Consider the following 15,735-nt stretch of genomic DNA (forward strand, 5'->3'; position numbering starts at 1 on the left):
ACCAACAGTGTATAAGTGTTCCTTTCTCTCCACAATCGAAGGGAGCTATTTTTTGTTTTTATTTTGTTGTTGTTGTTGTTGTTGTTTGAGATGGAATCTCACTCTGTCGCCCAGGCTGGAGTGCAGTGGCGCAATCTCGGCTCACTGCAAGCTCCGCCTCCCGGGTTCACGCCATTCTTCTGCCTCAGCCTCCCGAGTAGCTGGGACTACAGGTACCCGCCACCACGCCCGGCTAATTTTTTGTATTTTTAGTAGAGACGGGGTTTCACCGTGTTAGCCAGGATGGTCTCGATCTCCTGACCTCGTGATCCGCCCGTCTCAGCCTCCCAAAGTGCTGGGATTACAGGCATGAGCCACTGCGCCCGGCCAAAGGGAGCTATTTTATAGCAGGTCCTCAGTACGTACCTGGACCTGTCTTCCAATAGTGCTGGTTAGAAGCAGTACATAAATACAATTTAAAAAGTTAGTCCCAAACCCTCATGCAGTGCTTGTGGGAATGTGAGATGGCACAGCCACTTTGGGAAATAGTCTGGCAGCTCCTCAGAGTCAAACATATAGTTTCCATATGACCCAGCACTTCTGCTCCTAGGTACACACCCAAGAGAAATGAGAGCACAGGAACACTATACAGGAATGTGCATAGCAGCACTATACACAGTAGCCAAAAAATGGAAACAGTCCAAACGTCCATCAACAGATGAATGGATAAACAAAATGCGGTATAGCCACACAATGGAACGTTATTCAGCTGTAAAAAGGATTGAAAGACTGACACATGCTGCAATGCGGAGGAACCTTGAAAATATGCTAAATCCTTGAAAATATGCTAAATGGAAGCCAGATTTTTCCATTTATGCAAAGTATCCAGAAGAGATGCATCCACAGAGGCAGGAAGCAGGTTAGCAGTTGTTGAGGTGGGGGCAGGTGTCAAAGGGAAGTGACTGCGAATGCTCCAAGGCTTTTCAGGGGGTGATGGAAATGTTCTGCACTTGATTGCTGAACAGCTCTGTGAACATGATGCTAAAAGCCATTGAACTGTACACTTTAGGTAAATTGATTGTAAATTATATCTCAATAAAGCTGTTGTTAAAAAGAAAAGTTAGGCCGGGGCGGTGGCTTCACGCCTGTAATGCCAGCACTGTGGGAGGCTGAAGCAGGCAGATCAGTTGACGTCAGGAGTTCGAGACCAGCCTGGCCAACATGGTGAAACCCCGTCTCTACTAAAAATACAAAAACTACTATAAAATACAAAAATACAATACTAAAAATACAAAAATTAGCTGGGTGTGGTAGCATGCACCTGTAGTCCCAGCTACTTGGGAGGCTGAGGCAGGAGAATCGCCTGAACCCGGGGGATGGAGGTTGCAGTGAGCTGAGATCATACCACTGCACTCCAGCCTGGGCAACAGAGTGAGACTCCATCTCAGAATAAAAAGAAAGAAAAAGAAAACGAAAAGTTAATACCAGGATTAAATAAAAATGAGATCATCTGATTAAGAGCAGGAAGTTTTTTTTCCCTCCTCCATGGAAATAGATAGATTGGGCTCTGGAGTTAAAATTTTCCCTTCTTTGATAACTGTTATTTACCCCCATTTGCTCTGCTTTCTCTGTGTGTGATAGGGTTAGGTGATGCCTGCCTCACAGTAAGTAATATTGAAGAGGGCATAAAAAGGAGTGTAACTGTGAAATCTTGACACACAGGTAGTTAATACATGCTAATTTCCTTCAGTCCTGGCACAGCTTGGTATGTTTTTGCCTTTTATTAATGCTTCTGAAATCCTTTTTGGAAGGAGGTAGAACCCTCACTTTGCACATGAGGAAACTGAGGCCCAGAGAGGTGGAGAGGTAGAAGGCATTGTTTTCATACTCAGTTGGTGAGGCTGAGACACAACCACGTTCAGCGGCAGAGCAGGGGCTTTGTTCGGCTGGGGGCCAAGTGCCCAAACAATTACTGTGTAAGAGGGAAGAGTGGGCTTCAGGGACAGTGAGCAATTTGGTGACACTGAACCCTGGAACAGTGGCCTCAAAGTGGGGCCTGTGCCTCCAGGGGGCCAGTGGATGATCCCTTGAGAAGAAAACTTTGGAATTTCTGTTGATATATTCCATCTAACATATGTCTCTATGTGTGTGTGTGCACACGCATGTGCACTCATAATACACTGGCACCATGGTATGGATACACAGCTCATCCAGGGCCTGCACTGTCAGCATTTTGAGACCACGGTCCCAAGGACCAGGGTGGGAGTCAAAGACCAGAGAGGAAGGGCCACCTTAGGAAAGCCCCTCTGCCTCCACAGTGGTTCCTCCAGGATGGCTTCTGACACTCCGGTAACGAGTGCACTGGCCACTTTACCATTTCATGTCATCCAGTCCTCACTGTGGTCCATGGAGTTTCCTCAGCAAACAAGAGAGTCCACCTCAGAGAGACAAGATGCCTTGTCTAGGGAGGTGGAGGTGGGGTGCGCTTTTGCATGGGGGTGTTGGGCTCAAGAGGGAAGTCAGAGCAACCCGTCATTTGCCCAGAGGGTTCAGACAGGCACCTGCACCATGCCAGGACGCCCAGGATGAGAATTTCTGTCAAATAGAATAAAGGGGCTGGAGCTGGAGAGAGGAGATTGGGAAAGCCAGGACCCCCACCTTGGGCAGGAAGGCCCACCTGTCCTGTGGCTGTGGCCTCAGCACTCAGTGTGGGCCTCCCTGACCAGAAGGTGGCAGGGGCTTGGATCCAGGCTTCCTGGACTAACATAAAGATGGGGTCTGAGGCTGCCGCCTCTACCCTCTCCTTCTCAAGAAACACCCACTGCTTGGTTGCAGAGCATCCCCACCCATCTCCCCTTCCTAGCTCCTTCTCAAGGACCCTCCAAGAGTGTCTGGAAGAGACACCCGCAGGCCACTCCACTGATGGAGAGCACTGAGCTGGGCTTGAATGTGGCTCCTCCTCGTGTGCCCCCAGGGTCAGTGCTGAGGCAGGATGCCAATGGTGTATGCTGAAAGGGTGAAGCCACTGAAGGAGGCTTCCCTGTGAGCCCAGCCTCCATCCCACCTGCTGTGCCAGCTCCATTCTGAGCTGGACCCACGGGGGATGGCTGAGTCCAGAGACCCCACAAGGAAAGGCTTCTTGGACCTGGACATTTAACCATGGAGAAAAGAGCCAGCAGCCATGTAGGCAAGGGCTCTGCAAAGCCAGCAGCCCTCGGGTCTGACTCCTGCAGGCAGGCATCAAGGGGTGTAGAAAGAGGTGGCAAGTAGGTCAGAGGAAGTAACAGGAAGATCACAGGAGCTTGAGGTGGAGGGACGAGGAGGTTGCACCTAACCTGTGTCTGAAAGGAAGAAGGTCGGGGGTGTGGAGAGTGGTTGGTCTGAGCTCAGCGTGGGCACCAGACCCAGCATCCTGCTCTTCAGACCAAGCCCCCATTGACTGTCAGCAAGGAGCTTGAGGCTGGATGGTGGTAGGAACCTTCTAGACCTCTGGGTGGAAGGCATCCCAACTGCAGGCCACCCCTCAGATGGATCAGAAGCATCTTCTGCTTCTTCAAGATGAGAACAAGGAAATGGTGCGCTGTTGGGGGTGCTCAGTGGAGAAGCCAGCAGCTGTCCATTAGTGGGGTGGAGTCAGTGCGGAGTGTGTTAAGGACAGGGGCACCCCTGGTGTGGTGGTAACCATGGCAACCCATCTGCCCTCCCAAAGCATCCTTAGGTTGGGAGAGTAAGAAAGAGGCCAGAGGGTACAGGGCTAAACAAGTCATCTCCATAAAGGTCCTCTTGCCTAGCCCTTTGCCTCAGTAGGGATTTCTTAAAGGCTTCCTTTCCTGCTTTTGGTTTTCTGTCCCTAATTTCAGTGTGTAACAGCTTTTGCTGTAAGAAAAAAAGTTACTGTTTGCCATGCCAGAGCTGGCGTGGCAGCGTTTGCTGGGCTCTGCTCTGGCCCTTGGAAGGTGCCGTGGGCCAGGCTGCCGGGCGTGCTCCTTGGCCGCCTCTAAAGAAGACACAGTGCATCCACCCCACAGCCTGCTCTCAAGGATGTGGCTTCTCTCTGGCCCCTTCCTTGCCTCTAAAAATAACCCTGCTATTTTGAAACTGCCTCCTCTGGAGCTTTTTCTTGCTTCTCTGTGGGATCAGCAGCCCTTCTGAGACCAGGATCTCGGCTGCCCCTGTCACCGCAGCTGTCCCCATCCTGTCCTCCCCTGCATATCCCCTCCAGTGCAAGTGGGATGTCGCTATCCACGTAGGAGGGATGTTTAGCTGGGTGTCCTCTGGAGAAGGCCAGGCCTGTCCCTGTCCTCCCTGGGATGGTCACAAAGAAAGAGGAGCTGGGGCTGGAGTGAGGGAGAGCACTCCTAGAGGCCCCACAGGCTGGGAGGGTCAGGAATGGCCTGGGGCTGTGGGACGTCTGTGGCCCCATTGGCTGGCCTCTGGGTGACTCTCTGCCGCCTTCTTGCAGCCCACGACCCTGCCTCAGGGCACCATCAACATGAACCAGTGCACAGACGTGGTGGATGGGGAGGGCCGCACAGGCCAGAAGTTCTCTCTGTGTATTCTGACGCCTGAGAAGGAGCATTTTATCCGGGCGGAGACCAAGGAGATTGTCAGCGGGTGAGTATGCTGGCACTGTGGAACAAGGCGCCACCACCTGCCACAGGGCCAACACCAAATGGGCCGCCTGCCCCTGTGGCAGTGTTGATGTTGTCTACTTCCCCGTGTGCCTCTATTCCTGGGCTCTGTCTCTGTTCTCACCACTGCCATGTGCTGAGCACAGCAGAAATCAGGACATCCACCATTCCACCTGCAGCCTCTGGGAGCCCCTCTTTGCTCTGGCCACCTTACCCTCCTCGGGCCTCCCCACCTTTGCACTCACTACACCCCCAACTCACCTGCCCCTCCACCTGAAAGAGGATCAGTCCCTGAAGCACATGACCTGGGCACACCCTCCCCCAGTCTCTGGTGGCTGCTCCTCCTTCCAGCACTGGTGCTGGGCTCCACCACCTATGAAAGCACCAGGTTATCTGCTGTGTCCATGTGTGTCTCCGTCAATGGTGGTGGGGGTGGGAGGTGTCTCAGTCACATCCCCAGCACCTCACACCCGGGCCACTCTGCTGCCACTGCACAGATTGGTTTCTGTGAGTGGAGAGAATGGGTAAGTCTCTCGCTCACCGAGGTCCCCTGAGAGTGGCGGACTGGCTCAGGCTGAGAGAGCCCACAGTCCAGGGGCCTGAGTGCATTGCTGAGCCCAGGGCAGCATCTGCCTTCCCAGAGCTCCCAGTCTAGCAGGAGACTCTGCTACCTGCATGGCCTGGGCCGTGGTGAAAAGCCGTACATGGTCCGTGCAGGTGAACAGGCTCATTGGGCCTGACAGGAGCTCACAAACTGGATCTCCGAGAATCCCTGTCTTGCTTAAGGCTGAGAAGGAGGCACATGAGTCTTAAGAATCTCTGGGAGAAAGTAAACCTGGGGCTTGCTGGGCCAGGCTGACTGTAGCAGTACAGAGTAGAGGGAATCAGGAATACGAAGCCCTTGAGTTTGAACACACAGATGACTCGGAGCACCAGCTTTGCTTTAGCCTCTCAGCTGCAGCCTTGCCAAGCCTGGTGAGTGAGCACGGCTGGAGGTCCAGGGCCACATGGCAAGGTGTCCAGGAGCCAGTGCTGGGCCCCGGGGGCACTCTCTGTGGGGGTGTGCTCTCCCCTAGAGTCCTCCACTGGAGAGAGGCAGGTTTGCATTTCTGAGCACCTGGAGCCGAGCTGGAGGAGCACTTGTGTCTCCCCCAATCTTAATCCAGAACCATATGATCAAGAATGTCAAGGACTTCTGAAGAACCCTCATGGTACAGTCGAGGAGACCCAGGGCCTGGAGACGGGAGCCTGGCCAAGGGCACCTTCTGCACTTTCTGGCTCACACCTGTTGCTGCTGTTGGCTGGGCAGGACACAGCCGAGGCTTCCTCTGCCCAGGTGGCTTCCCTAGGAAACCCTCACCCTTTCCACAGGAGCTGGGTCCTAGGGAGGGTGTGGGTAACAGGTTGGATGGATGGGAGTCCTGGGTCTCCAGGGCAAGCTGAGGAGGGTCTGGAGCAGGGTTGGTTCTAGGACCAGCACAGAGAGGTATGTGTTGTACCATGTGGTATTAGGAGAGGGTGATGTTTAGTATTTGGACTGCCTCCAGCAGGCAGCCTAAGTCCTGCCAGAGGTCCTCACTCCATCCCAAGCCCCTCTCCTGGGTCACTTCTCTGCTCTCTTGTGTTGCATGTTCAGGCTTGCCATACCCATGCAGCTTGGGTAGACAAGATCGTTAATGGACCAAGGTACCGGGTGCACATGCCATCTGGGCCCCACGTGTGTGGTGGCTCAGTGGCATATCCAAAGCCAGGATAAGCTGCCTGAGGCTCCTCCCCTTCCCCTCGCCCTGGTTGTGGGCCACGTTAGTTCGTGTCCAACAGGCAGGTTCTCACGTGGTATAACCTCGTGATCCGCCCTCACCTTCCCACAATCTGGGCTGCTCAGCTGCGTGAGGAAGTCAGGCGTGGCCTGTGCACCCTGGGGACAAGTGCTTTTGCCTCCTTCTCCCATTCCTCTGTCTCCTGCCCTTGCTGACAGCCCCCTTCCTCTGCTCCCTCTCTTGGCTCCCTCTGTTGCCCATTATAACTCCTCTTCCCAGTAACCCATCCCTGGGCTCAGGAGCTCCACTCTGGATCTGAGCTCTCTGATCACATCAAAGCTGGTCCCTAAGGAGGTGCAGACACTTCCACCAGGCAGCTGGGAGCAGGGTGGGTTGGGGACAGTCCCACCCAGTCTTCTTCCCAGGTCTTCTCTGCATAGCCCTGACAGCTGCATGGGCTGCCGGGTCTCTCCTGGGCCTGGGTAGAGGAAGTTGGCAGCTCTTTCCAGTTCCCACTTCCAGGATTCTGGGCCACACTTTATATAGCTCTTTTAGACGAGGTGGGTTTGGGTAGGAGTTGGCAAGGGAGCTCTTCTGTGCTCTCAGCTGAGTGAAGTCTGGGCTTCTCTTCTCCCTGCCCTGCCTTTTAACCTTACCCACTCCCCCATTCTCACTCATCCGGGCTCTGCTGTCCCCATCTGGGGAGCCCCAGCACCTACCAGTCCCATATTCACATTCACCCCTCTCCTCTCTTCTTGGGGTTTGTTTTGTTAACATTTATAACACATCTGGATGATGTTAGACGCTTCCTATTGGGCTTCCTTGAGAAATCCAAGTGCAGAGGACACATTCCATCATCTGTTCCTGGACCCTGCATCTCTGCGACTCCAGCCACAGACTCCAGTCTGAACAGAGATTAAGATGTATAATGGGACTGAGGCCACATGGGACACCTGCTGTCCTGACTCCTCCCGAGTCCCAGGCTTGCTGGAGCCAGCCCAGGAGAGCTCAGCAGCTCCACGTAGTCAGCAGAGCACCTGCGGTGCAGCCTTCTCCCCCTCCCCTCCAGGTTCCGTCCTGCAAGGCCATTAGTCATTGCTGACTGATGGAACCTGAGCCAGTCTGCAGGGACCTGGGGTACCTGGCAGGATTCTGCACCTCCAGCGTGCTCCACACCTCGGTGAAGTTTTAAGTGCAGCCTTCTGCAGGCACAGTCCCTCAGAGTGGTCAGAAGAAGTGGCAGCTGCCATGGCAGACTGGAAGGGCAAACCTCTTTAATCCCATATGGCTTGTGAACATCCCGGGTTGTATGAGCGAGGCCCTCTCCTGGGACCTCTCCTCCCAGCCAGCCTTGATGAGAAGTGTGACCAGGGAGGAGAGGGGCTCAGGACCCTCAGAAGGCCTGCCTGTCTGCTGGCTTTGCAGATAGTCACAGCCTCCTTTCTTGTTTTGGGGCCATGGAGGAATGACCCACAGAACCTGTGGCTTGGGTCTCTGGCATTGCAGGTGTTTATTCATTCTCTCAGCAAATCGAGCATCACTGGCTGTGGGCTGAGCAGGGCTGAGGGTGGCCCCTCAGCTCTGTTGCTGTGGTTCTGTGCATTAAGCCTGGCCTCTGCCGCCACCAGCTGTCAACAGCACACCCATCCTGAGGCTGTCTCAGAAGCCAGTGACTGTGACTGACCCTTCCTTTGTCTGTTTGTCCCTCCTTCTCTCCTTTCTTCATTTTCTCATTCCCTCTCTTCCTTTCCTCCTCCCCTCCCTCCTCCCCTCCCTCCCTCCTCCCCATCCTCTTCCTCTCTTCCCTCCTCTATCCCTTTTCCCCCTCCCCTCCTCTCCTCTCCTCTCCACCTCAAATTAAAGAAATACCTCTGGGCACAGAAGACTCGAGCCCTTCTCCTGCCCCAGGCTCAGTGTGCTGCTGGGTGCTGCACCCATGTGATCTCTAGCAGGGTGCAGCAGTACAGACCCTCCCATCCCCAACCCTGGGCCCAGGCTGCCAGCAGGCCCAGCGTGGACCCTGGTGCTGAAAGAAGACCTGGAGCAGTGTCTTCTGAGGCTCCTTCCACTCTGGAGAGGACACTAGGGCTGCCCTTGCACCACCAGGCCCAGGGCTGGAGCTGGGGCTTCAGAAGCAGGACCTACACTGCCCTCTGCTCCTCCCACCCCTGTCCTCCAGCCCCCACAGGACTGGCAGGCAGCTCTGGCAAGGCAACTGCTGTTAGTTCCTTTGTCTGTTGTAAAATTCTGTATGGTGGAAGTAGTTGTGCCATGATCTGATCTAGCTCCTGATTTCAGAAATGAGAAGATTGAAGCTCCTAAGGGGCCAAGAGCCACCCAAGATTGTGGTGGGATGGTGACAGAGCCAGATCCAGAGTCCTCCTGCTGGCAGCGCCTGCTCTTGCTGTGCTCCCTTGCTGCACCCCTGGTGTCTATCAAGAGTGAACTTCCCTGAGGAGCGCCTCTGCCCGGCCGCCCCGTCCGGGAAGAAGTGAGGAGCGCCTCTGCCCGGCCACCCACTGTCTGGGAAGTGAGGAGCGCCTCTGCCCGGCCACCCCGTCTGGGAGGTGAGGAGCGCCTCTGCCCGGCCGCCCCGTCCGGGAAGAAATGAGGAGCGCCTCTGCCCGGCCGCCCCATCCGGGAAGAAGTGAGGAGCGCCTCTGCCCGGCCGCCCCATCCGGGAAGAAGTGAGGAGCGCCTCTGCCCGGCCGCCCCGTCCGGGAAGAAGTGAGGAGCGCCTCTGCCCGGCCGCCCCGTCCGGGAAGAAGTGAGGAGCGCCTCTGCCCGGCCGCCCCGTCTGGGAAGTGAGGAGCGCCTCTGCCCGGCCGCCCCGTCCGGGAAGAAATGAGGAGCGCCTCTGCCCGGCCACCCATCGTCTGGGAAGTGAGGAGCGCCTCTGCCCGGCCACCCACCGTCTGGGAAGTGAGGAGCGCCTCTGCCCGGCCGCCCCATCCGGGAAGAAGTGAGGAGCGCCTCTGCCCGGCCACCCATCGTCTGGGAAGTGAGGAGCGCCTCTGCCCGGCCGCCCCATCCGGGAAGAAGTGAGGAGCGCCTCTGCCCGGCCGCCCCATCCGGGAAGAAGTGAGGAGCGCCTCTGCCCGGCCACCCATCGTCTGGGAAGTGAGGAGCGCCTCTGCCCGGCCACCCACCGTCTGGGAAGTGAGGAGCGCCTCTGCCCGGCCGCCCCATCCGGGAAGAAGTGAGGAGCGCCTCTGCCCGGCCGCCCCGTCCGGGAAGAAGTGAGGAGCGCCTCTGCCCGGCCACCCCGTCGGGAAGAAGTGAGGAGCGCCTCTGCCCGGCCGCCCCGTCCGGGAAGAAGTGAGGAGCGCCTCTGCCCGGCCGCCCCGTCTGGGAGGTGAGGAGCGCCTCTGCCCGGCCACCCATCGTCTGGGAGGTGAGGAGCGCCTCTGCCCGGCCACCCATCGTCTGGAAAGTGAGGAGCGCCTCTGCCCGGCTGCCCCATCTGGGAAGTGAGGAGTGCCTCTGCCCAGCCACCCATTGTCTGGGAGGTGAGGAGCGCCTCTGCCCGGCCACCCATCGTCTGGGAAGTGAGGAGCGCCTCTGCCCGGCCACCCATCGTCTGGGAAGTGAGGAGCGCCTCTGCCCGACCACCCATCGTCTGGGAAGTGAGGAGCGCCTCTGCCCGGCCACCTATCGTCTGGGAAGAAGTGAGGAGCGTCTCTGCCTGGCCGCCCCGTCTGGGAAGTGAGGAGCCCCTCTGCCCGGCCGCCCCGTGTCTGGGTAGAAGTGAGGAGCTCCTCTGCCTGGCCGCTCCGTCTGGGAGGTCTACCACGGAGGCCAGAAGCAATGTGGTGGCTGGACGTGGTGGCTCACGCCTGTGGTCCCGGCACTCTGGGGGGCGAGGCGGGTTGATCACTTCGGGCTAGGAGTTCGAGACCAGTCTGGCCAACTTGGCGAAACATGAAGAATACAACAGACAAACCAACCAACCAACTCAATGACAACAAAACAGGTCTACCCTGGAGTCATACTCTAATTTTTTCTATTTTCCTCCCTTTCTGATCCTTTATCCCACTTTCTTTTTCTTCCTCTTCCTTCTCCCTCTTCTTTGTCAAATAGAGGATTGAGTTATTATCACTGATCCATATAAAGTCCCTCTCTCATTTATTTTAACTCCCACCCCCATTTCTATTCCCCGACTTCCCATGTGCAACCTTCCTAATATGTTTGATACGCATCTTTTTGTTTGTATGTATTTTTAGAAAATGTTTGTTGTTTTTGTATGCAAAAAAAAATTAATAAAAAAAAAAAAAAGAGTGAACTTCCCACACACAAGCCCTGATGGGGTCCCCGGGCAGCTCTGCCCAGCCTTCCTCAAAGCCAGGGTGCCCAGCACCCTCCCTCTGTGGGGACTGTGGGAGTTCAGCAACCCCCCACACCCCAGTCCCTCAAGAGGACCCATTGTGGGAACTTGACCAGCACAGGTCCTAGATTTTCGCCTCAGGGCCAGCACCTGCCTCTGTAGCCCTAAATGGGCACAGCTCGTCTGTGCTCTCACCAAGCCCACTCTGGGAGAGCAGTGTTAGGGCAATTCCAAGCCCTGGAGACAGGGTCAGTAATGGAAGTTACACGTCCTGTGCTCTGAGGCCATGGCCAGGCCGGGCCTCTCTGCCAGCATGGAGTCTGTGTCGTGTCATGAGCCTGCTGTGGGTGTGGCAGGGTCATCGTCCAGGCTTGCTCTGTGGCACGTCTGGCCCCAGCATAGCAGTCTGTCGCTGGGGACAATGCCCTGCTCTCCTCCTGGACCACCCGGCAAGGACCGGGGCTCTTAGTCCCCGAGCGCCAGGGTCTTACCTGGTACTTGTTTCCTTTTCTCTTCCCAGGTGGCTGGAGATGCTCATGGTCTATCCCCGGACCAACAAGCAGAATCAGAAGAAGAAACGGAAAGTGGAGCCCCCCACACCACAGGTAGGCAGTAGGTTTGCCAGGTGGCATCCCCTCAGTGGAGCCAGGGCTTGGGAAGAAGTGAGGGCTCCCTGGAGGTTAGAGGGTGAGGACACAGGCCAGGGCTGAGGCAGTCACCAACTCTGCACATCCTTGCAGTGGGCTACAATCTGCAAGATCCTCACTGAGCCACAGGGGAACCACAACAGGGACAGGGTGGCCTGCTAGTGTGCTCTGGGGCTGCCCAAGGGAAGTTTCCAGCCAGCTAGCAGTACACAGCTGTGACCCCTCCCGTCGCTTTCCTGCTGGCAGTTGGGGAGGGGCAGCACAGGCAGCCTGCAGCCACAGTCAAAAGGACTCTGCGCCCACAGATGGCCCTGCAGGCAGCTGGATGCAGTAGGATGGGGAGGAGAGTCCTGGAGTGGTATGGCCCATAAGGAGCTCACAGGGGCCCTTGCTGCAACTCCCATGTGACCTGAGCAGGGTGTGGCTGACTGGGGTGGTCCCTCAAGGCCCAGTCCTTCCCCACAGGCTATGATCCTCCTTCCCTCCCTGGCCAGTGCGCAAGGCTCAGGGCATAGAAGGGTCCTACAGCGCCTTACCACACTCCCCATGTTCCTGGGGCCATGGGGGAATGAGGTAACCTTTTTTGAGCCTCAGTTAATCAACTTGCAAAGCAGGCCTGTTGCTGCCTAATCGCCAAGATTGTTGTGAGCATGAAAGGAAGTTTTGGACCTATTATAGGTTCTCAGTAAATGTAATTCCTTTCCCTCTGTACCATACGCTACTGTTCCCAAGTGCTTTGCCTTGTCCTGAGCCTCATAGTCACCCCGAGAGGGAGCAGGGTGGGGATGGGGGTCCCTCGGGCATCACAAGGCCAGAGGCCCACAGAAGTGAAGAGAGCCAGCCCACGGGCTACAGAGGTCAGGGGGCATGCGCTGGCCTGGGTCCCTTTCTCTCCTCAGCCCCTTGGGCTGCTCTTGGATATACCTGCCCTGGGCTGCTGTATTGGCCCTCCTGCTGCTGGAGTCAGCCTGGGCCACTCTCAGCCCATGGTCATCCACCCTCCATCCTGGAGTCAGGGAGGCAGGTGGGGGACACCCAAGCCAACATGCACTGGAAAGGAGATGTCGCCAGCAAGAAGTCGGCGAAAAATACAGAGTTCCTGGGACTGAAAATGGAGCTTCCTGCTGGGCAACAGCAGTTAATACGTAAATCCCCCAAAGCTTCCCAGTTTGAGAGAAACAAAAAAATCACAGGCAGAATAACAGCGTTTAGGGTTACACTGCGTTTCCATGGTGATGCCTTCGAAACAGTGCAGAAGCAGAGCTCCTGCCTCTAATAAGGTAACTCCAAGTGCAGAAGCCGCTCTCAGCCCAGTCCAGGGAACTTGCTTGCTCTCCCTCCCTCGTGACACCCACCTCCCCAAAACAGCTACCCATGACCAAGCTTCAACTTTTTTGTTGGTAGAAGGAGCCACATGGTCCCAGGGTGGGTAGGTTACCCACTTCACTGAGGGTCTCTTAGAGTCTGGAGCACAGGGTTCCTAGCCTTCTGCACTCAGCCCCATCCTAAGACAACCTTGCGGGGTCTCTCCTTTCTACCCTTTGGTCCCGAGAGCATCCCATTTGAGGCTGCTTGTTTCCAGAAGCTTTGAATTTTAATCAGAGGCCATCTCTTTGTCAAGTCAGTCTTGTGGGGTGACGTGGGGGCACTGCAGAGGAGCAACAGGGACCACGGTTGAGATGGGATCTTTGGGCAGGCCTCCCCTCTGCATGCAGCCTGATGCCAAAGGCATTCTCATGGCCTAGGGTGGGGCTGGGGGTAAACCTCACACCTTCAGAGCAGCTGGAGAGGCGAGAACCCAAGACCCTACACTTCTTTCTCCATGGCCCAGTGTTGGCCCAGGAGAGTTTCAGATTGAACCAGTGGAGAGCTTGAAGCGTTGGCTGCCTGTTGTGCCCAGTAAGAATCAGCTTCTCCCCTTAAGGAACTCAGGTGGGACCTTCTGGAAGATTCTGCTTCCAGAAGTTGGGGCCAAGGATCGCACTGCGGGAGCAGCAGACAGCCTTTCAGCTGAGGGCGGGAGTCTCAATAGAGTCTAGGGCTGGGAGAGGAGAAGGGCTTGGCCCTGACCAGAGTTTCCGAAGCCTGTGGCCTGAGAGGCATGGGCTCCAGGCAATAAAGGAAAAAGCCTGGAGCAGAAGGAAACAATGACCCATGTAGGTGTGAAGGGCAGAAGGATGGAGACAGATGGGAAGCCCAGAGCTGTGTTTCCAGCCAGGTGTGCAGGCCCCTGGTCTCCACTCCTCTGGTGGAGCTGAGGGAGGCCCGCTCCTCCATCTCCCAGCCCCCCAGGTTCTTCTGCTTTTCTCCGGCTTTCTTCTGAGTTCAGTGTGAGCCCAGCCAGCACCACCGGGCCCACATGTGTGTCTCCTTCCTTAAGAATCCTGTTTTTTACTGGGGTGTCTACTGTCACCCCCACTCCAAGTTAGAATTCTTCCTTCCCATTGGTTGCCATGCTCCGTGTTTCTGCTAGGGAAGTGGGGAGCCTTCTGAAACCCCTGCAGAGAGAGGCCCTGCTTGGCAAGCAAGGCTCTAGAGCAACTTGTGCTTTGGGGAAGTGCTGCTGCTGGGGTGGGCAGTTAGGGTGGTTCTGCATCCAGCACAGCTGCTGGTTTCCCATGGGTAAGCAGCCCAGGATGCTGTGCTTGGTGCAGGGACAGGTGGTCCTGGGGCGGTATCCCCTTGGGTCATTGGAGCCCTTGGGAAACTTGTCGGGAGAAACCTTCACTGTTTGCTTCCGAGAAGCTGGCTTCTTCTGAGGGGAGCCGTCAGCCTGGGAGTCTGTCTGCTGGCAGCCCTAAGCTGAGTAGGTGGTCAGGTGTGCGTCCTGGGTCTCTGGGAAGAGCCTCCCTGCCTTTATCCTGTCCGTGAGGCCTGGAATCCTTGCAAAAGTGCCGACAGCTTTGGACCCAGAGCCCCACCCAAGGCAGTGCCCTACCACCTCATGGCCTTCCTGCTTCTGGAGCACATGGTGGAAACACACAGACCCCCATGCTGCACCTCACTGGCTGTGTTCACGTCGGCCTGCTGCCTCTTCTCTCAGCCCCTGCGGCCTCCCTTGAGAGGTGGGTGGGTGAGACTGGATGTATGGATCCCAGCCAGGCTATTGATAAATAGTCTGGTGGTGATGCTGCATCTGCAAGTGTGCGCGCACACATGCATATAAAGAACCTGTGTCATCTGCAACCCTCTCCAAGGGCCCAAGCCAAAGAGGGACTAAGGTGGGTTTCTAAAAATGAGGCTTGGCCATCAGGATGGGAGTGGGAAGTGGGCACTTGTATATCATGCTCTTGTCTTTTGCGAGAGAGCTGAGATGTGCTTCACTTTTGGAGAGGGGCCAAAGCCATCCTGTTGGCAGCCCTCTGGGAAGGGTTGTTGGGGCCCAGGATGTGACCTGGCACTGCGGAGCAGCTGGGGATCACAGCCCTGCGTTGTCTGGATTCTGTGTTTGCAGAGTTGAGTGAGGGTTCTCTGCCCAGGGACTGGACTCTGCATCTGCCTAAATACCTGCCCCACTAACACTTCTCCCTCGGAGCAATACCACTTCCAGAACCTGGAGAGATTGGGGATTGACACCTTTTCCATCTGGGCTACTGGCTTGTATCTAGCTTGTGCGTGTGTGAGCTTGTGAGTGTGAGAGAGCAAGCATGTGCACATGAATGTGTATATGCATTTGTGAGTGTGTGCCTGTGTGCAGATTCAGGTGGGGTATTTGGTGTCTTTGTGTGTTCTGTCTGCTATAATAAAATACCACAGGCTAGTCAGCTTATAAATAATAGCAATTTTTCTCACAGCAGGCTGGTTAGTCCAAGATTAAAGTGCTAGTACTTTGGGTGTCTGGTGAGGGCCCCCTTGCTGGTCCTCACATGTTAGAAGGGGCAAGGCAGCTCTCTGAGGCCTCTTCTATGAAGGCACTAATCCCGTACATGAGGGCTCCACTCTCATGACCTAATCACCTCCTAAAGGCCCCACCTCCTGATACCATCCCCTTGGGAGTTAGGATTTCAACACGAGTTGTGGGGAGACACAGACATTGAAACCATAGCATTTAGTTTGCATCTGACGACTCCTTCACATAGCGTCTGGGCACTCCATTTTAGCTTCTTAGGAGCAAAAAGCAGAGGGTGGGTAAGGCCACAGGGCTGGCCCAGACTTGGGCGCTGTGAACTTGTTCTTGCATTCACCGTAGGGAGCTACAGATGATGCTGGACCTGTCTCGAGGGTGTGTTCTCTTTCCTCGCTCTGTTCTGTCTCACTTTATTTGAGTCTTGGATGTCTAGGAATGACAGACTACAAAGCAACTACTGTGGTCTCACTGTTATGGGGCAGTATCTGAAGATTCCAGGCCCCTGACATTGTGTAGCTGGCCCGGGTGCCCCCTATAGCTGGGCAGC

At 55.9% G+C, this 15,735-nt stretch overlaps 1 protein-coding gene across 8 annotated transcripts in view; it reads left to right on the plus strand.

Moving 5' to 3' along the window:
* The window catches only part of MPRIP (myosin phosphatase Rho interacting protein), a 151,243-nt gene that overhangs the window by 85,816 nt on the left and 49,692 nt on the right, over nt 1–15,735 (plus strand). For all 8 annotated transcript variants that reach the window (XM_055240902.2, XM_055240898.2, XM_055240901.2 and 5 more), the window contains exons 4-5: nt 4,442–4,593; nt 11,215–11,299. In XM_055240902.2, the coding sequence (XP_055096877.1) occupies nt 4,442–4,593; nt 11,215–11,299 (237 nt within the window). The remainder of the gene's footprint in view (nt 1–4,441; nt 4,594–11,214; nt 11,300–15,735) is intronic.

Source organism: Symphalangus syndactylus, chromosome 14, assembly GCF_028878055.3.
Source record: "Symphalangus syndactylus isolate Jambi chromosome 14, NHGRI_mSymSyn1-v2.1_pri, whole genome shotgun sequence".
Lineage (NCBI taxonomy): Eukaryota > Metazoa > Chordata > Mammalia > Primates > Hylobatidae > Symphalangus > Symphalangus syndactylus.